This window comes from Phascolarctos cinereus, unplaced genomic scaffold (genome assembly GCF_003287225.1).
Source record: "Phascolarctos cinereus isolate Bilbo 61053 unplaced genomic scaffold, phaCin_HiC Scaffold_4;HRSCAF=312, whole genome shotgun sequence".
Taxonomy (NCBI): domain Eukaryota; kingdom Metazoa; phylum Chordata; class Mammalia; order Diprotodontia; family Phascolarctidae; genus Phascolarctos; species Phascolarctos cinereus.
Genome location: NW_027555847.1, coordinates 116,707,267 through 116,729,978, shown reverse-complemented (window position 1 = coordinate 116,729,978; position 22,712 = coordinate 116,707,267). Strand labels below are relative to the sequence as shown.

The window sequence follows — 22,712 nt, the reverse complement described above, 5'->3', positions numbered from 1 at the left end:
CTGAACTAATTCTTGAATGATAATCATTTTGAGGGAAATCTAGATGATCACAAAAGGCAGCATTGCAGAACATTGGGTTGGATGACCTGGGAATCAATCTCTACCATTGAAACATATTGGTTGTGTGATGGTGGATGAGACACTTAACCTCTCAGGGTTCTAGGCAATTCTCTAAGAAAATAAATTACAGTCAGAGAAGTTGCCCAATTTGCATATAAGAAAAAAAATTCTGCACCAAGAATTTCCTGTATCAGTATCATCATGAGATAAATAAACACATTTTAAATTGGAGAACTTAGGAATTATTTAATTGAAACCCTCTCCCTTCCATCCTGTCCTCATTTTACAATTGTGGAAATAGAGTCTGAGAGGAAAAGAAACTGGCCCAAGGTTGGATTTGTTCTTTGCTGTTCTTTCTTCAGGGTATGCAGTACCTTTTTCTTTCAATGAATCCTTATATAACATGTCTTGTGGTCTTTCACCCCCCTGATTGGCACCTGGTTTTGAAAAAAAAAAAACAAACCAGAGCTAGAATCCAAAGCCAGGTCATCCATCAACAAATCCATTTCTCTTCCCTACACTGCTTCCTATGTTTCCAAATAAATTCAAGCACTTGGTTTCTGTAAGAAGCTCTAAGTTCATAAATCTTAATTTTGCTCTAAGCTAAAAACCCACCCATTAATGATTTACTTTGAATCACTACTGAATCCATAGGGACTGGACCGAAACCTCCTTTAACCCAGCCCAGCCACTTCCCCAAAAGAAATTACTTGAAAAGCATAATTCCAGGTAATGGAAACTGGCCCCTGTAAGATGGCCTTTAAAACAGCTGCCTCATCATTAAGAAGTATTGTCACAGCTTCAAGGTTACCACCACATTTATCTAGAAGGGAAGTAGCTAAAAAGCTGAAGAAGAACAGGAAGAAATAAACGATTTTCATTTCAAAGCCAAGGTGTTTGAGGAGGGGAAAAAAGAATGAGGGCTGCATAACACTGACATTTTTATTAGAATTCATTTGTAACAAATGGAACTTGTGTCAGCAAAGAACTGATTTTCATACAGACGTCTTTCGCCACCAATGTAACGAAGTAAGAAAATAAAAAGCACGCCTTTCATTCTGTAAAACATTTACGCGTACTACTAATTAGAGGTAATTGTATTTTTTTTAACAAGCCATTTTACAAGTTATTTTTTTATTTTTTCAGTCTATGCATCCAAAACGAGAGCAAAGAACACAATTTTTATTATCTTTGTAAAGACACTCCAAGCTTGAATGGCAAAGCCACGGGACAGATGGAGAGGATGGATCTGCAGCCTTCTGATATCTGCTGGAGTATCAGGGCACCCAAAAACCCAAAGGAAACCAAAATTTGGAAAAGAAAAATGCATTGGGGGAGGGGAGAGATTGAAAAAGAGAGATCTAGAGAGATAAAGAAATAAAAACAAAACAAAAAAAGAAAACAGGAAAAGAAAAAAAAGCCACATTACCACTGCAGACTCTTCTTCCTCCTGTTTCCATGTTCTGTGTTATTTACATACACACAAGTGAATTTCAGAAGCAGTTTCTTACAGATGGGTTCAAGTAATAACATTATTGGGTATAGAATCAATAGGGCAGTGCATAGTACAAAGGTATAGAAAGTGCAAATCTCCCTAGAGGCCCTTCCCTCCCCCGGCTGTCCTCACCATTGTCTAACCATGCAAATCATTTTTAAAAAAGAGATAAAATAAAGTTCTGTACAAATCATTTTTATATATTTTGATTTTTTTTACCATTGTAACTAATTACAAAATTATACATAACTACACATACATAGGTAAATAATAGCACCGTACTGATTATGGTGATGAAACTAATTTTGAATCTTGGAGAATTATGAGAACTGTAGGTAAAGAAATTTACCTTGGAAATTAAAAAAAAGAGAGAGAATGGCTATACGGAAAAGTACAGAAAATGGAATGCACATCAATGACGCATTTAGGGTGCTGTCTTCAAAGACAACTTCCCGAACAGAAAGATTTCTGGAATAGTCTCCGCCTCTTTTGTCTGTGGTACTTTTCTCGTTCGTTTTGGTCTTGTGATTATTCTTGTCACTTGTTTTTACCAAATGGGCAGAAGTTTTCTGGAGAGACATTGCTCTTAGACTGACAGCTCTGGTGGGCAATGGTCCTTCCGATTCTACATTTCCAAAATGGTGTGTTTCCATGATGCATGTCTGGCTGACTCCCTATGTTTGGCTAAAAGAACATTACTGCACTAAGTTATCTGGCACTTTTAATAACTCATCAAAAGATACAAATTAAAAGAAAACACAACAATAAAACCACATAGTGCACATTCTTCTCTGGTTCTGATGTAGGTTATAGAGTCTCATTCTGAGGTAGCCTTCTAGATACTTTTTTTTATTATTATTATTATATATATATTTTTTACAAAAGTGCTCAAATACAATGCTTGCAAGTGTTTGGTCTCTTGGATTTCTTTCTGCTAGCAATGGGAAAATATGGAAAAAAATAGCCTTATATGTGGAATACACATGCAGTTAAACTCAAACTGTGGTATTATACTTATACCGAACCTCTTTCAGAGTTCCTTGGAAAAAAATTTTTAAAGAGTTGCTCAATATGGTACAGGACAAGGCAGAAACCAGTACTGTCCTCCATGGCTTCCTACATATTTTCTAGGAAATATTTGATGATGTTTGGTGGGCTTTTCCTCCTACTTAAAAAATCCAAATGCAGTGCTGATGATGCTCTAAAGGTTGCCAATGATGTGTTTTTCCTTAAAACAAATACATCTAGTGCAGTACTCCATGTTCCCAATATCAATACTGGCATTACATGACTCAGTTCTGAGAGCAGATTTAGAAGGGACTGTTTGAAGGGAATTAGTAGCCTTGCTTGATGTAGGGAATTATGGAAGGAAATAGGGCCCTGACTATCTAAGTGCTTTGGGCTGGTATATTCACTCATTAACATCCCCTACTCAGGTGAAATCTAGGAATGCATTATTACTCAAAGTATTTTTTGTACATGTGCTAAAAAGATAATGCTTTAATTGGAAGGTTAACAGATATGAATAACTAATGTAAATAGAAACAAAAAGCGAAAAAGAAACGCTATTAAAATAGGCATCAATTATAAGGCACTCTAAATGCAAAATTAAAGTAAAAACCAGCATTTTCCAGGAATGCTGAATGCCACACAATGTTTCTGACTGAACAGAGCAACATGAGTTTGGCTTTGCCCCTGTTACATATCATAAATGCAAATTTCGTAGCACATACTATAGACAATATACGATTGAATACACTTTTTTTAAAACAACTTGATAGTTGATATATTACAACATTCTCCCCTCCTAAAGGGATATGCACTGACCTTTCCCACATGCACACCTCTTATTTAATATTTAATAATATGATTTTTATTGCACTAGAGGGTTACAAATATTGAACTTCATTGGAAGCCTCACTAACAAAATGTTACTTGAGTATGAGTATGAATTTGGGGGGTGGGGCAAGGACTTAGGGGTGAGGTTTGACGACCACTGATGTGCATTCCTCATTTCCCTTAAAACCAAAGTTTTCTGAAATTCAGTAATGTAAAAATGTAAAAAAATATAATTGAATGCGGTGTTCTAGATACCTTGTCCACCACTTTAAAGAAATCAAATTGTGGAAGAACTAATAGCTATCTCTGTATTCATGAGAGGATACACTATATATACATACATACATATACATCCATGAGGAATGGATCTATATATATCTATATATATATCTATATGTTAGCAGCAGCTTTATACTTTGCGCCTCCCTGTTGATTCCGAAAAGGAAAGAAAAACAAACAAAAAAAGAAAGGCAAAACCCAGACCCCTCACTTGGATTATCCAATTAAAATGGGTACTTCCTTGTACAATGAAACTGAACAGAAGTATAAAAGTAATATCTGACAAGACTGTGGTACTGTAGATAAATATAGGACTGCACAAAAATGTGCAAATTTTCAAATTATTTAATATTTCTACAGCAAGATATTACAGATAACAGTTCTACTGCTTAAAAAAAATCTAAGATTTTGAAATAAAAAATGAAGTTATGCAACTTTTGTCTTTAAATTCACTTCACTGAATAATAACCTTTTGTTAAAAAAAAAGAGGAAAGAAGTTTACACAGTTAAAAATGAAGCACAGGTCAGCAGTATCTTTACAATACTAAAAAACTAAATCAAGGACTTTCTTTTTAAACATTCCCCCCCTCCCCTTTCCCCTAGAGTGTTATTATGAGCAGTATGGTGGGAAGGGGTGATGTTGAAGCAGAGTCCATTGGTGTGTTTGTGGTTGTGGTTGATGTTGCTGTAGTTTAAGAAGTCCAGGAAGTGGCCTGCTTAACAAACATCTTGTCCTGAATTGCAGGACTCTCCAGATTTCCCCTTTCATGCAATCCGGGACAAGATGATGGTTCTTTGCAATAATTTCCTCTTCCCTTTAATTTCAACCAAAGTTGAATCCTTAAGGTATCTGTAAATGAAATCCTTCAGATGCCTCACCAGTCAGGATTCTCTTTATTATTTTTCTGGTTAGATTATTAAACTGTGAATTCTTGGTCCACATGGAATAGTTTTTTATTTGTTTTTTTTTCCTTTGTTTTTGTTTGTTTTGTTTTTAGTATTCCCACTGATTGGTCTTTAGCTAGAAGTTGCGAAGTCCTTCTCCAGCATGGTGTATGGCTCAGAAGAGGCTCTCCAGATCTTAAAAGGCCTGCAGTAAAGATCCAGGTAGGGGCAGGGGATTTTACGTTGCATAGTGATCAAAGCTGCCCAGGTATTCTAGTGCAGCACGGTAGCAGAACTGATACTGATCCTGAAAGAGAAGAAGGTGAGGAGAACGAGAATGTAAAGAAGGCATGAGGCTCTGTTCTTTTACCAAAACCCAGCTTTTTAATGGAGGAGAGAAAGGACGAAGCAGGGGTACTTAAGAAGCCAAAACAACCAATCAATTCAATCAATGCAAATAATCAATCAAGTAAGTAAGTAAAGTCAGCTTCTGTTGCCTGAATGAAGCAGTCAGTTCAAGTAAAACACTTAGTGACCAAGTGATCCTGGACATGTGGCTTTACCGCTTCGAGTCTCAGTTTCCTCATCTGTAAAATAGGGGTAACCATAATAATAGTACAGGTTTGAGAAGTAGGGTGCCACAGTGGACAAGAAGAAAGCCTTGGGACCCAAGACAGATCAGGATTCAAGTTCTGCCACTGACTTTTACTGATGGGGTGGACAAAGGCAAGTTATCTAGACCTTTTAGTGCCCTCAAAAAACTCCAAGATACAGCTGAGTTATCGATTTGCATAGGTAGAAGAGGTTTCCATACTGGGAGTTCTCCCAGACTAAAGAAGCTCAGGGTCTAGACAAACATCATCAGCATCAGCATCTTCGTTACTGCAATATAATGTTGTTTCATAAAAAACTTAGGAACAACATTTTTAATAGATTTTCCATACAAAATACTAAGTACAGAATAAGGAAACAATCCTAGTAGGAGAAATCACATGGGAATTGGGTGAAACACACATCATCCTGTCTGCTATGGAAGTTGTCCCCAAGATGCTTTCCATGAGCCTAGCACAGATTGGTGTACATTCCAACAGTTCTTCTACTTAATTCTAAAAGTGCTGTTAGCTACACATGCAAGAGTCTACCGAATATTAAATGTAAAACAATAGCAAGATAGCGACGTCTTTGAGAACCATTTCTGTCTGAACTCCACCAAAAAAGATGAGAAGAGATAATAACAATAACATAAGAATGATACAAAAATTATAATGTAACTTTCACCTTTGGAAAATGCTTTACTTATGTTAATTCAATTTATGAGATGATGAGACAAGAGATCTTGTTGTATGAAGATGAGCAGAAGAGATGCAAAGTGTTTAGGTAGAGAATAGAAGACCTTTTAAAGACATGATAGCTGTATTTGAAAGGCTAGCTGTGGCAAAGAAGTGGGAAGAAGACTGGCCTTGGGGCCAGAGCAGCTGCATTTAAATCCTGCCTCTGATTCTCCTACCTGTGTGACCTTGGGTAAGAATCTTAATCTCTCTCAATTTCTTCATTTGCAAAACAAGGGATTTGGAATGCATGGCCTATAGTCAATACACAAAAGCACCTACTATGTGCCAAGCATTGTGCTGATCACTAGGGGTACAAAAAGAGGTGGAAGTAGCCTTTGCCCTGAAGGAGCTCACAATCTAATGGGGGAGACAGTTAGTCAACAAATATGTAGAAAACTTACACAGGAAAAATAGGAAATAATTCAAAGAGAAAGGAGAGGCTTCTTTTAGAAGATGGGATTTTGGTAGGTACTTGGAGAAAGCCATGGAAACCAGAAGGTAAAGATGAGGAAGGAGGGCATATCAGGGGACAGACAGCTAGAGAAAATGTTCAGAACTGAGAGGTGGAAACGTCTTGTTTGAGGCACGGCGATGAGGCCAGTGCACTGGATCAAAAAAATATGTGTCAGGGAATAAGATGTCAGAGGACTGAACAGGCATGTGGGTGGGTAGGTTATGAAGAACTCAGAATACCAAGCAGAGGGTTTTATATTTGACTCTGGAGGCAACTGGGAGCTACTTGAAATTACTGAGCAGACAGATGGGGTGTGGAATAGTCAGACCTGTGCTTTAGGAAAATCAGTTTAGTGGCTGGATGGAGGATGAACTGGAGTGGAGAAAGACTTGAGGCAGGCAGACCCATCAGGAACTGTTGCAATGATCCAGGTGTGAGAAGATGAGCGTCTGCACTGGACTACTGGAAATATCAGAGGAGAGAAGGGGGAATATTTGAGAGATGCTGCAAAGGTGAAATTGACAGGTCTTTGCCACAGACTGGAAATGGGGTGGGGGGGCAGGTGAGAGACAGTGAGGAGTCAAGGATGACCCATGAGGTTCCTTCAGGCTGCCAATCATGACTCCATGATGCTAATTCTACTTGGTTCTGTACAAGGAAGAAGTAGGGACAATGTGTGGGTACAAGATGTAGACAGATTTAGGATCAATAAAAGGGAAAAATTCCTAACAATTAGAACATCCAAAATTGGAATGGTTTGTCTTAGGAGGCAATGGTTTTCCCATCGCTGGAGGGTTTCAAGCAGAGGTCTGGTGTCCAGTTATTAGTGATACTGTAGAAGGGATTCCTGTTCAAGTAGGCATTGGATTGGGCAGAGTGGAGCTGTGGAAAGAGGACTAGATAGGGGATCAGAGACCTGGGTTCAAACATCAATTTTGTCATTTACTATCTGTATGACCTTGGTCAAATTCTTTAACCTTTCTAGGCCTCAGTTTCTTTGCTATACAATGGATTAGATGCCCTTTAAAGTCCCTTCTCACTCTAAATCTATCATCCTATCACCTCCACGATTCTATAACCTCAAGTCCAGCCAAAAAACCAGATTCATTTGTCTTCTGTGTTACTTCAAACAGACTGCAAATCACAAAACAGAGTTCTTATTGGGAAAGAGGTACCATGATGCCTATAAGCAAAATCTCCAGTCCCCCTTTTGATGCGCATACATAAATGAATGAGGCTGCTGGAAACCAGTGAGCATGGGATAACAGGCCTTGGGAATCATTTGTACTATGGCCTGGACCTTCCACGCCCTCATGGAAAGGCATTTCATTTTATTCAATCTAGATCGCCTTGAAAGGGCTTCTGGCGATCGGCTGCCATGACACAAACAATCTGCTTCATTTCACACAATACAACTAGAGGTCTGTATCATAAAGACCTGAATGAAAATAACACAGAGCATGAAATAATCCTGATTTGGATGAGGAAGAAAACGGTTATTTCAGGGAGGGCCAATGAATTACAGTAGAGAGGGACAAAGGCTCTTGCTCCAGGCATAGCAATAGACAAATAAATAAATGAAATAATAAAAGCAAGATTTTTTTCAATAAACTTAAAACATATTTCCAGGAACCAATGGGGCTGAAAGTGAATATCTTTCATTTGTTTAAATGTACATTTATTTTGTACAGTAAAAATGGTCATGCAAAATAAATGGAATTCACTTCTCAATTTTGTCACTGTGAGTTAGTTACTTGGTTAAGTGGACTTATGACTGTTCTAATTTCTTTTTTCTTCCTTAAATTCCTTAGGCTGTTTAAATAATTTTTCATTTCTCAAGCCAGATTCTGGTACTGCCATTGCATCCTGTGTGAGGGACTATCTGGTGGATATTCTCCAGACAATTATAATGAGACATTTTCTTATAAACATTTCCTTCCAAGCATTATTCTTCACATCATCTTTTGAGATAGTAGGGCCAATAGGTCAGGCTGACTAAAACACCATTTAATGCCATTCTATGAGTCATCAAATCATCTGCATATATACTAGTAGGCTTGAAAATGAGGGGAAATAGAAAATTCAGGGGCTTATACAGTACAAAACATGACTATAAAGTCATTAGAGATGGGGAATGGAGAAAATATACTTCCTTCACAGAATCAGTGCTGAAATGAGACACTGTAATCAAAATGCTTTGCAAACTCTGAAATGCTGTAAAATTGTAGCTTCTGTTATCATTATTATCCCCATCATCATCTTCTTCTTCATCTTAATCTTCCTTTTTTCCAACAGGGTTCAGAGAGAAATGGTCTTTTGATAATTTGATGGTATCTTGATAAATTTTGATAATATCCTGCTGTAATTATTTATTTATCATTATTGCTCTACAGATTATTGCAGAAGTGGCTAAAATCATATTTTATTTTGTTATAAGCTGAGTTAAAGCATTGGAATGTAGAAAGCTCATCCTCAGTGTAGCTGGTATAATAACAGTGGAACACAGACAAAGAGAGATGATATCTGTGCCTCATCCTGTTCCCCTAGGATGATGGTCTCCTCTTCTGGATCTTTATAGTTTGAAAGGTTTTTATTCCATTTAGCTTGGAGATTATGGATGACAGTATGTCCATGTCTATTAAAAACACTGTTCTCATGATTGGGAGAAGTATTTCTGTCTCTGATAATGGCCTATTTTCAGTGCAGTTTAGTGGTGAAACTCTCCTGGATATTTTCAGGTCTAGATTTGTATAATGGGGATCTCTCACCTTTCAGTGCATAAGAGATAGTGAACTTCTGATGTATAATTTGAGATACTAGATCATGTCTTGCTAGGTATTTGACAGGCGCTACATTTTTATTATAGCCTTCAGTGGCATGTTGCAGTATCTACAGTTACCTTGCATTTCCCCCCGGCCCCCCAGGACAACCCTTCTGTAATTGCTGCTGGCAATGACCTGGTCCTGAATTGTCATGAAAAAAAAAAATCTCTGTTTTCACAAACAAATCCACATGACTTATCCATTGCTTTGAAGCTTTTCTGTTGACATACTATTGATTCTGTTCATTCATGCAGATATCAACCGTGGTTGGGTCTTTTGATTCTAACTCAAATCTCAGTCATTTCATAGGCTTTATCCGGAAGCAAAGCACTTTTAAGTTTTATTTATTATCTCAGTTTTCTCATCTTTTTCAATGAGGTTGAGATAAAAATCACATTATTATTTTAAAAAATGTGTCAGATATGCCACCGAGAATCCAAAATGATATACATCTAACCAGAACACCACTGGGTGGTGTCTGTTGCAAATGTCTCCTAAGTGTCATTGGCTTTCTTAAAGTGAAGACAAAAGCTTGTTTCTTGTGAGATTTGACACCACCTGTCTTCCCCAAATGCAGATTGACTTTACTCACCTCTGTCTGTACCATGGCTGGCCTTTGTGTCCTTAGCATTTTGACAGTCTGGAAGATATCTACAACACCTTCATATCTCATTCTTTCCAATACAATGCTCAGTGTTATAAAGACACCTGTTCTTCCAACACCCGCACTGTAACAAAAATAGAGTACAAGGTTAACCAATGGGAAACTCTTAGATGTTGTCACTTATTTTAGAGGTAGATATAACACTTATCACATCAATTTCTTCAAACCAGAGAAGGAGGTCTTCACATGAAGGCCTGAAAGGCATGAAAACTTTGCATGAAATTCAATAGGTCCTTGCAAAAAAAAAAAATTCAACAGTGACTGTTCTTGGGCAAATGCAAAATGATGCTTACATGTAAGAATAAAGGACATGTGATTTCATCAGCATAGAAAACTCTTTATATAAGAAAAATTTCCAAAAACATATACCTCAATTTGTCCATGATTTAATAGATAAGTCCTTTTAGTTACCTGAGGCATATAGAGGTAAATTAACATGCCCAGGGTCACATATCTAATAAGTGTCAAAGCCTGGATCTGAATAAATATCTTACTGATTCCATGCCTCACAAGTTATCCAATATCCCACGTTGCTTTTTATATCGGGTAACAGTGATTAAATACTCTGAAGTACAGCAACCTTATGAGAGTCACATTGGGTCATTCTGAAATAACTCAGCAATTTTTAAAAGCTGCAATACAATTAGATGGCAGCCAGTAAACATCAAATGGAGAATTCAATATGTCATTCTTATAGGCTGTATCTGTGGACCCTGAAATTACAGCACACTTGATTATTCAGTGTTTTAAAACTAGAACTGTTGGTAGTTCAAATAAGGAAATAAGGGTGATGACTGCCATCAGGATATCTTGGCTAGTACTTAATTTCTTGGGGGAATCTACTTTTGTATGAGGCAGGACACACACTTACACTTACCCATACACACACATCTTCATAATACACATAACCATCACACCTACGTATGAAAAAAATAGCCAAGGACATAGAGTGAACAAAATTCACTGCTGATTTTGAGGAGGAGGGAAGGGGTATTTCATAGGAATTAAAACACCAGAATGCTCTTCATTGTGTGTACAACATTTTTTTGGTATTTTCTACTTTACCCACTCCTCTTTTTTTTCCCTCATTACTTTAAGACAACTCTTCAGAATCTTTCCAGAAGCAAGAGAAGGAAATTAATTCATAGCTGTACTCTTAAGAAGCAAGGAAGCATCTGGAGGCTTAGGTAATGAGGAAAACAATGAATAATATGAAAAATCTCTACACTTTCAGATACTAATTAAGCAGCATGTGTAACGCTTGGGTACAGTCTGTAGAAAACGGATGGATTCATTTACTTTGGGTTGTAGCTGAGGAGCATATACAAATAGTGTGGCATCTCTTTGTGAGAGCTCTTTCTAAAGAGTTGAAACAGAAATGTTAAGTGATGCTTCTAATTGGCATTCTTTCAAAAGTAGCCTGCTCTGATGACTGGTAGATGGGGCTTTTCTGTTAAGAAAGGCTAATTGATCATTTCCTGAATGATCCAGATGGGTTAAGAGAATGATGATACTACAACTGAGTAACCCTCACCTTAGTTTTGGCTGCACAGATATCGCTGCAGTATTTCAGGCTTTCCTCCTAGGCACTGAGTGACCTATTTAATTAACTAGTTAATTTGTATGTTAAATTTAGGTATAAATAATAAAAGCTTAGTAGCAATTTCTGGGAATATAAAGTTCCTTGAAGGCTGGAATTGTTTTTTTTTCCCTTTGTATTCTTAGGTATTAGTTGAGAGTAAGTGTTAGGGATTGGCTACACAAATTGTGCTACATGAATGTAATGGAATATTGAGTGAAATGCAAGAAACGAGGAATTCAGAAAAGTAAATGAGAAGCTATACAAACTGATGCAGGATGAAGTAAGCGATACAAAGAAAACAATATGTACAACATCTGCAACATTATAGGAAATAATAACAAAAAAAAAGCAGAGTCGAAAATTGCCTAATTAGAATGGCCAAAGTAGGCCCTGGAGAGGAGTCAAGGAGTCCCTCCTTCCTTGCAGATTTGGGGGGACTATAGATGTGGCACACCAATTATACTGTCAGACAGGGTTAGTGTGTTGTTTAAGTTTTGTAGAACTGACTTTTTCTCTTTTTCTTTTAAAATTTTAATTGTAAGAGAAAGTATGCTGGGTACAAGAGGAATGATGAATGTATTCAGAAATAAAGGTTATATAAAAAAACAAATGATATCAATAACAATAAAAGATAAACATATTTTAAAAATAAATGCTTATTGGATTGAATTCCTGTGTCTCTAAGACACAGCCTATGAGTCTCTAAGACCTATTCACATTATAGTGTAATAGCATAAATGATAATTATAGTGCCTAAGAAACTAAAGAACACATTAGTCTGAAGACACTGAACGTCTTTAAGAATCAAGTATAAGTCAAATCAGAGATTTTGATAATAATACAACAAATCATCAAATTTGGTGATATCAAAGGTAGGTCAGATAACAGAGCCAAGGGTCAAAATGATAAAAGAATGTTGAGGCAATTATCCAGAAAAATTTTTAAAAACTGAACTGGTCAGTTTTTCTGTCAATTTTGATTAAATCCAGTGTAAAACTACCTAGTCCTTCTTATCTCTTTGATTGTGTAGAGATAAACAAAAGATTTCTGAGTAACTGGACTAGGAAGCAAAACACTCCAATAAAGCAGGTTTGTCCTCATGATATATTATGTTTATTCTGCCAAAAACGATGTCTTTATGGAACAGTATTAATATGCAAAATACTGATTGAATCTGAAAAAAACATTGAGATTAAAACCTAAAGGTTCCATGTTAATGGAAACTTAAAGTATAATATAAATTGAATAAAATAAGACTCCTTTGATGCAATGTTTTAGTGCACAAATCTAAAAAAAGTACCATGAATAACCTTTCCAAATAGCTTCTTTCCCTTTTTTTCATGAATTCAGATAACTCAAACTAGAAAATGCTATGGAAACTATTAGAAATAATTAACTAGGAGAGACTCCATTTTCTGGTATAGTAACAGTTTTCAATTTGACAGTCAATGTAACTGGTAAAGTATTCAAATTGTACAACTAGCCCATTAATGGGCAAGAAATGCAGTGATCATTGTAGAGTGATTGCTTTTTATGATTACTCCTGAAAGATATTTGTTAGTGATGCTATATTAGGATGAAAGGATATGGGACCATGTGAGTTAAAAAAAATTATCAAAATACAAATCAGTAGAGCTTGAAAGGAAAAGCCTAACCCCACTTCTTGTTCTATGCATAGTCTTCTCAGATAAAAAAAAAAAGTACTTTTCAGGAATCTTCCTATTTCACCAGAAGATAGAGGAATAGGTCACTGCCTTTACTTTCTAATACATAATACATTTTCAAGAGTTTAATTGTAAATTCACTGTAACCATCTGGCTAATACTCATATATATTAGGCACAGGCTCTTATTTTTAAAGGTAATCATGCTTTTGATCATAAAAAAAGAAAATTAATTTATCACTGATTCTCAACTTACCTGCAATGGACTGAGATAGGCCCATCTTGTCCAAACTGCTCTTTTGTTTTATGTACTTGGCCAATGAAGTCAATGAACCCCTCTCCGGATTTTGGCACTCCTTGCTCTGGCCAGTCAGTGAACTGGAATTGCCTCACTGTTCGGGACTGACCATCCTTTAGAGGCACCATGTGCCAGAAGAAGAAAGGCCCAGGATGATTCCATGCCATGGCAGCAGTCACAAAAAGTTAATTATTTGGTAAAGAATAAGGGGTGGGAGGAGAAAGGAAGAGAGTTAGGAACATATTTAATTAGAAGCATCTAATCACAATTCCTGATGAGTTTGAGCTTTTGCTCAAACAATCAATGACATACCTGGCTCACATATGTAAGAATTCAATTTCATTAATCATTATCACTTTCAGTTACACATGTTAAACTCCCATTAAACACGCAGGTTGTCACTCAGCTTTGTGACTTTCCCTTTCTAACTGAAATCAGTAGATCATTTTGGCTGTAAGCCTAGAGAATGCAGGTTCTATATGAAGCAAAACATGCATTCATATTTCTCTAAGCATGCACACCACTAAAAAGTGTCAAAATCTAAGTGCAGATGCAGGTCTGTCACATATTTATAGCCAGAAGAACACACACCCCAGAAAAAAGATTTTGTCGATGTCATTACAATCCCAAATAAGCTGGGCCTGCTCATTTTCTAGTTTTGTCAAACTGCAAATGGTGACATTTAAAGGATTTGACACAAATTAAGTAGCTGCTGTTAACCTTCATGCCTCCTGGACACCCCACACATCTTGAAGGCTTCCTGTGTCCAGCCATGACAGAATAAAAAGCATATGCTATGTCACTGTGCCTTTAAGCAGGAAGTGAGGCATCTTTCAAGGAGAGAAAAGAGAGCATCAGCAACTAAACGCTCTGTCCTGAAAATGGACTTCTGCAGGGCTGACCTCATGAATCAATCACCCATTGCTCCCTGGATAAAGAATGTGGAAGAAAACAGCCAAATAAACAAACAAACAAACAAAGGCAGAATGAAAACTAGAGGAAAAAGGAGTTTTTCTTCTCCACAATGATTAAGCATGATTGCTCTGACATTTGAAATATAGGTCACTTTAAAAGATAAGAAAAAAGGTTTCTTCTGTTTCCTTCTGGAAATTTTCCTTCTCTCTCTCTCTCTCTCTCTCTCTCTCTCTCTCTCTCTCTCTCTCTCTCTCTCTCTCTCTCTCTCTCTTGAACTACTGCCTTCAAACCTTCAGAGACAGTAATAGGACTGATTACTTCTCAGGAAATCTAGCTACCTTTGCACAGGAAGGAATACGAAATGCATTTGTTGCCTTCTCACTACCACTATTTGGGGATTAGGAGGCAAGGGAATGCCTTTCAAAACCTGTGCAAATGAGTGAAACTTTGTTTGTGAGGGTCATCCTAATTTTGAGGCCCAGGTATGTATAGGCATCCTGGATTTCCCAGGATGTAGGCAAGATGCAATGCTGATAAATGTTTTTCCTTTGGCCTCAGTGCAAGGAGGGTAGCTTGAAGAGAGATGGCAATGGATCAGCAAAGCTGACAATTTCCACAGGAACCAGATGTGAAGCATGCTTCAGTAGCTGCCTGGAGTGATTAGGGAAGCTCCATCAGCTAGGTAAGAAAACTAAAAAACAGGGAACTAACCATTTGGCCTAATATCAACTGATGGTGAGTTCCTGCAGGAGCCCAATTTCCCCTTCATTGTTTCGGGAGTAACGAATGCTCTGGTTCCCTTGATCATAATGTTAAATTTACAAAAGGGTTTGAAAGCACAAGAAAGGAGGCTAGGTAATATATGGTAATATTTGTTCTCTCTTGGACAACCTGGGGATTTAGTTCCTGACTACTCTTCCTACTAATGGCTAGAGGAACCATATGAGTAAACCTTTACACTATGGAGGAGAAATCACATGACACCATTTAAAGGTTACCTGTTTAATAATATTGCAGCCTTGAAAGCCAACATGCTTTATAAATACGGAAGTTCAGATTAGAAATAGCAGGAATAAAAACAGAAAGTACTGGAGCAGCTATGAAAGATGTAAAATCCTGGGAATCTCTTTTTGAAATGTGAGGAAATGTTTTTCTTTTATATTATTATTTTTAAATTTTTATTTTTAATTTTTGGAATGAAACAAGCATTTCCATAACATAGTATAATAAAATAGATGATTGCCCGTGAAACTGCAACTCTATTATGTACAACTTGCTATTCCTTTTAAATATTTAAGAAAATTATCATGTGAGGAAATTTCAACGTAATCTCTTTTACTGATGTCACCTGGGTTTGCTTTGAGCATGACTAGATTTGCCACTGAGGGGAAAAGACAAATATTTTTTATCTTTGGGGCTCTGGTTCATATTCCTTTGTTGATTAGCACCTCTAAATATATTCCACCTCTAAAATGACTTCCACTTATAAACATTTTCTAATTTTGAAAGGAAGCATGGAAATTTTATAATAGTATTGAAGAGTTACCAAGGCTTTGGGCAAAGACAATGATATTAACAGTGAACACTTCTATATCTTTGAAGTTTACATAGGTCTTTATATGTATGCATTTATGTATGCATACAAACATTTATGTATATCTATATATACGTACACCTATATATACGTATACGTGTGTGTTTGTGTATATATATATGTATATTTATTTACTTATTTATTTGTTTGTTCGTTCATTTATTTACTTATTTGTTTGTTTATTTATTTATTTATTTATTTATTTAAAATTTGATTTCCACAATAGACCTATTGGGTACATAGCTTAAATGTTATCATCCACATTTTACAGATGGGGAAATGAAGACTTTGGAAGTTAAATGACTAGACTAAGATCATATAACCAGTGGCAGGGTTGGAACTCAAACTCAGGTCTTCTGAATCCAAGTCCAGTGACTATTCCATTGTACCAGATGGTCTTTCTCAGACCAAAGTGAATGCAGTAGCTGGTTCAAATACAGTCAATTTCAGCACAGTTAAGATTTTAAAGTTTCTGTGACTCAGTGATCCTGTTAACTTGGGTCAACAAAATTGCTGAACATTAAGAAAAATTATTAAAAAAAATTCCTCAGGTCACGTAAGCATATTGGTGTCCCCTTGTAATCCCTGTTACTGGAGGAGGCTGAGACTGATGGGTCATTTCACCTTGGGAGTTCTGAGCCACAGGAGAACTAAAGCTAATTGGGTGTCTGCACCAAGCCTGTCATCAACATGGTGAGCCCCTGGAAGTGGGGTGATCAAAAGCTGCCTGAGCAGAAAACTGCTTAATTCTGAAATGGAGCAGGTCAAAGTTTCCTTGCCTGTCAGTAGTGGGACTGGGAATCTGAGTGGCATTGAACTTTCAGCCTGAGTAAGATAGGGAGGCCCAGTTTCAAAAACAAAGGCAGCAAACAAACAAATAAAACAAAAACAAAGATAACTTTGGTTCAGACTCAGAGCCAGGTTTGGGGGATTAGGAGACAATCTTCTAGCATGATGATTGGTTGAGAGATTTGCTTTCCAGGAAAACAAACAAACTAACATATTAAATAAAGCACTCTATCCTGGTGTTCTAGTTCACTATCCTACTGTAACAATCCCAAAGACACAGCAAAGCTTTGGAGTGATTCTGCTGCCCTATAATGCCACTTTGAAGTCATGATTTGGAAATGGCCAGACAGAACATCTCACAGACAGTAGAGTCTTAGAATCAGTCTTAGATAAGAAATGAAAAGTAAAAATTAGACAGCCAGGGTCATGCATGGATGCATAGTTCTTGTGGATAGACATGCCAGGGAGCAAATTAGAATGTGCAAAGACTGTCAGCTTTTTAAAAGAATGCTATTTGCTCTGCAGTTTTAAAATCAGACCAAATTAACCTTCCTGTTCACATGACCTACAGGGTTTTGCAAAACAACAACATATTTATAGCCATAAGTGATGAAAAAGGCAAAGAAAGCTCCAAAGAGAGCAAGAGAAGGTGAATGGAAGTACAACCTTCCAATCAGTAAATGTTTTCCAGCACAAACACCTTTAAAGTGCAATCCCACACTTGTGCTGCCAGATGTTAAGTCTGAAATAAAGCCAACCCCTGGTTTTCGTGTAGAGTTAGTCAAAGAGAGGACAAGTTACCATAAAAAGAAAGAGGAGAAGAAAGAAGGAAATTAAGAAAGAAGAAAAAGAAGGGAGAGAGACAGAGACAAAGAGAGACAGAGAGAGACACAGAGACAGAGACAAAGAGAATAGAAGGTGAGAAAAGAGGAAAGCAAACTGGATGAGACCTTGTTAACTTACCCTGGCATCTGTGACCTTGAATTCCCTTAGGATATACTGTGGCATATTGTACTCAGCCATTGGGTCTACCACAAAGTATTGATACCTCGCTGAACGTTCTGCAGGCCAATACTGGTGACATTTTTCCTAAAAGAAAGAGAGGTTATTTAGATAACCCTAAATATACTAAATGGCCATTGAAGGGCATTTTTATAATCCTGTCTCTTTAAAGTAAATTCGGAGTGTGTAGACATGGGCAAGGTACAGCCAAAAAAAAAAGCAACTACTTCCATTTCCTCACAAAATCAACTCACTGGTTTAGAGAACAACTGATTAACAACTTGAAACAAATGAGATTCTTTAAGACAGTGTGATGAATCCCTTGACAATGCTGCGAAAAACATGATCCTTCTGGTGCTCAGCTCTGGTACTACCTTCTACATGAGGTATCTGCTTATCTGCACACACTCATTTCCTCCCATAGAATAGAAGGTCCTTGAGGACAGGGACTGTTTCATTTTTATGTTTTTATCCCCAGAACCTAACAAAGTGACTAGCAAATGATTGTCGAATTGTACTGAACAGTTCCAGCAATGCTTAGCTTGATGTTACAATTCAGACCAAATGCAGTCATACGGGGGGGGGGGGGAAGGAATAAGTATTTATATAGCACCTACTACGTGCCAGGCTTTACAAATATTATTTCACTTGATCCTTACAACAACCCTGGCAGCTAGTAGCTATTATTATCCCCATTTTATAGTTGTGGAAACTGAGGCAAACAGAGGTTAAGTGACTTTCCCAAGGTCACACAGCTAGTAAGTATCTGCAGCTGGATTTCAACTCAAGTCTTCCTGACCTCAGGCCCAGTGCTCTATCAGCCATCTAGATGTCATAAAATGTTAGAGCTATAAGGGATCTTGGAACTCATCTAATCTAATTCTCTCATCTAAGAGATGATAAATATAGACATTTATACATTTTCTTTGGAACCTCAAATGATCCCTATGAAATAGGTCCTATAGATATCATTATATCTATATTTATATTTACAAGCACTGATGTTCAGAAATATTAAATGATTAGCCCTATGTCATAGAGATAGTACTTGGCGAAGATGGGAAATGAACCCAGTTCTATGTATCTTCAAGTTCTAAGTTATACTGTATTGACTCTTCAGTTGAGGAAATCCAAAGAGACTGTGGTTGGCTCAAGCTTAAACAGAGAGTGTAGTGGTCAGTCAGAATGTCAATAAACATTTATTAAGTACCTACTATGTGCCATGTACTGCTGAGTACTGAGAATACAAAGAAAGGCAAAAGACATCCCTGCCCTCAAGGAGCTCACAATCCAGTGAGGGAGATTACATGCAAATAACTATGTACAAATAAGGCATAGCCAGAAGAAATTAGAAATAATTGGCAGAGGGAAGGCACATTTTAATTAAGAGGGGTTGAAAAAGGCTTCCTGCAGAAGGTGGGATTTTAGTCGGGAATTGGAGGAAGCCAGGAAATGGGATAAGGAGAGAGAGCCTGGGTGACAGCTCAAGAAAATGCCCAGAATCTTGTCTGAGTCAAGATTGGCCTTCACTGTCTAGTGCTCCTTCGACTACACTGATTTTTGCACAAAGCAGACTGACATCTGGGCAGCTAGAAGGAGCAGTGGATAGAGTGCCGGGCCTGGAGTGAAGAAGACTCCTCTTCCTGAGTTCAAATCTGGTTTCAGACACTTACTAGCTGTGTGACCCTAGGCAAGTCATTTAACCCTGTTTGCCTCAGTTTCCTCCCTTGTAAAATGAGCTGAAGGACATGGCAAACCACTCCAGTATCTTTGCCAAGAAAACCCCAAATGGGACCACAAGGAGAGAGACATGGCTAAAAAATGACAAAACAACAAGACTCACATCTACCAAATTATATGGAAAACTGTGTACTTCTTGCCTAACCTGGCAAATTTGAGAGGAGATGGAAAGGGTATTACCAGGCTGAGGAAAGGCTTGACTTAATGGATGCATTGATGATAAACTCAGCTATCAAGATCTCCATGCAGGAATCTTCAATTTAAAAAAAAAATTTATCTACCTCTGTTGCTAGACCACATCATTATACAATTTAACAGCACTAAATATTCTCAGCTTATTCAAAGGCTAAGTTTATGATGTGGGAACAAGAAAAAAAAAAGAATACACTGACCATCTAATCATCTGTTTTTGTAGTTTTGTTCCAATGAAAATCAAACAGTAAGGAAATTGATGACTTTAGTCAATGAGATATCCACACAATTAAATGCCCCAGATGGATTGTTAAGCATGCTACTTTTCAGTGTTCAGTAGTATAGGGGACCTCAGAGATGACCTAGTATAAACTCTTCTTTTTACAGATGACCAAAGTGAAGTCCAGAGAGAGAAACATGACTTTCCTAGGGCTGTATGGCAAGTAAGTAGCAGAGTAAGGGCTCAAATCTTAATTCTTTGATTTCAAATACAATGCTTTTCCCCCACTATACTATGTTGTGCCACAAAGACAATATGGGACTAGAATGGAAAAAGGAATGCAGCCTAGTCAGTAACACTGCTCTGTTTATATCACTTTCTTGCCTTGAGGTAGTACTCTTATGAAGGAACATATTTTCAAGTATAGTAAGTATACTTACTCTGCCCATTTCTCGGAGTTTGGTGAGCATCACAACAATTGTGGAGTTGTGTTCCCACAGCATCCGCCAGAAATCTTCAGTTGTCTCTGCCAAGGGTCCCTGTGTTGCTATGTAAGCTTTTTGTTGCCTACATTTTTTTTAAAAAAAAAAGGAATGATAAAACATGATTAAAACTCAAAAGAACGTGTAAAGGCTCACTCTTTGTATGTAAACATTACTCTGAAACCTGCTTATAATAAAAATGAAAGACATATTAATGGCAAGCACATTAAATTCCTATTAAAATTGTTTAATCAAATAATAGCTGTTTTAATTTTTAGTACTTTGCAAAGAAAATTGCTTTGTTAATATTATGATGTATGTCTTTATCATTATTATTTAAATTTTAATGCAACTCTAATAGCTCAATTTTGTGTGTCATACAAAGCACTTAAGAAACACTTAGTTGTGCTGCTTCGTGTCTAGAAATGACTGTCATACAATCTATTAAGTTTATGAATTATAGTACCAAACGGCTTCTTTATTAATCCCTTTCACAAGCTTCAGCAAAGAGGCAGTGGGAGGCTAGAAGGGAAAATCCATGGTTGCATTCTTCTTAACTTTAGTAAAGTCAATAAAAAAACTGGTCTCTAGAAATGGGATGCTGACCTCAGCAGAAATAATGTGGTGCTGCTACTTCTTTAAATTTATCACAGATCTGAAACTAGGGCACATGCAAATGTCAAAAGCTTCAATGCATCAGGAGAGTAACTGTAAGTACCTGTATCCATCAATAAAGCTGGCATTGATGTAATCAGATCCTTCCACCCCTCGGATTGGCTGCAGGCATACCCTTGTGGATTCATATGGCATAATATTAACAAGGCGATTTTTGAATTTATTACATGGAAGATTGGCACTGATGAATCTCGAAGTGTGAGCTTTAGAGCTAGCTAGACGCTGTTGAAGAGAGAACAAGGAAAATGTGACTAAAACACTTTTTAGCATGTGGTTTGATTGTCATGAACCCAACACTTCATTTTGGAACAGTTAAGCCTTCTTTCTACTTTAGATTACCTATCTTTTCACATGTTTCACTTATATGTTACATTTCACTTATAAGTTACGTTTCACTTATACAGAGATAATGAGTCCCTAAAACCTGCTGATTTTTTTTTAACTATGATGATTCTTAAGCTCTGAGTTCTCAAATTAAAATATGTTGTCAAAAAAAATGATCAACCTATTGTCTGGATGAGTAAATTATGGGTAAATGGAAGTAGAAAAAAATCCCAACAAGTTACATACCTCTCAATACAATATGCGAATTTAAAACTTACATTCTTTTTTGCACATTTCATTCCCTAGCTTTAGAAAGGATGTTTCTAACCACAACTTAAAGGTAATATCAAACAGTTATCCAGGCCTAGCATGTCATGCACAACACCATACCTTAAATTCCAGTTCCATTCCTGTGACATTCTCTCCTGTCTCTATTTGTGTCAGCTTCTGAATATATGCATACAAGTTTCTAGCTGGCACTTCGGTATTTCCACATGTTACTGCTTCTAACAGTGCATCATGGATAAAGATGTATTGGTCCTCCGTTTGAACCATATAATTCCTCTGGGCTCTCATTAAAGTTACGTGACCATAAATGTCTACAGTTTTTTCATGCTTTATTCTTTCTAACATGGCATCTATCACGATGAAACAGCCAGTCCTGCCGACTCCCGCACTGTAAGAGAAGGGAAGATAAAAAGCAAACAAGCTCCTCAATAAAAAAAACTAAGGGACCAGTAGGTAAATGGTGTTTTTTACAAGTAGAATCATGTTGAATTACCTTTGATACCCATTAATTCTACTCAATTATCTATTTAAAAAGCCTCTAAGCTTTTTGTGATCTCAGTGAACTAAGGTCAAAAGCAGTAAAGTGGAATCCAACAGAGCTTTCTGCTATCCACTGACCAGTCTACCCAAGTGTGAAGAGGCCCACCCCAGACGATAAACACTTTTGGCCATGGCAGCCTATGAAAGAATTCATAAATAATGAGTTCTTTGATTGTCCAAAGCCTCTATAGAATACTTTGTTTGACTATTACAAAATCCAAAATACAGACCTTTGTCCATGGCAGTGTTTTTATTTGCAAATTGGGTAAGGAACTTGGGAAACTCTAACCAGGCCCCATTTTGAAAAATAATTCAAGCCATTTTAGTTAAAAAAAAATGCAAACAAATTTTTCAGTGTGAAAGATTTCATGTACTATAAACTTCAAGGAAATAGTTCTAAAAGCTCCATAGTGGGAAAAGGCCTATCTTTGCTTACAATAAAAAGTTTAACATCTTAATTATTGAAATCTGTACAGCCGTAATTAAGATTTAAAATTTTTATCCTATACTAAAAATGAAGGAAAACAATACTTAATAGAAGCAACTTAGGCAATCATGAAAGACTGGGGATACATTTCC

General features: G+C 37.0%; 1 protein-coding gene across 1 annotated transcript in view; it reads right to left on the bottom strand.

The window, feature by feature from the left end:
- Positions 1-988: 988 nt before the first annotated feature.
- PTPRD (protein tyrosine phosphatase receptor type D) overlaps positions 989-22,712 on the bottom strand; it is a 616,472-nt gene continuing 594,748 nt past the window's right edge. The window contains 7 exon segments of the mRNA XM_078152500.1: positions 989-4,865; positions 9,758-9,893; positions 13,331-13,485; positions 17,634-17,759; positions 20,265-20,391; positions 21,025-21,203; positions 21,696-21,981. Of these exon segments, the coding sequence (XP_078008626.1) occupies positions 4,797-4,865; positions 9,758-9,893; positions 13,331-13,485; positions 17,634-17,759; positions 20,265-20,391; positions 21,025-21,203; positions 21,696-21,981 (1,078 nt within the window). The 3' untranslated portion in view covers positions 989-4,796.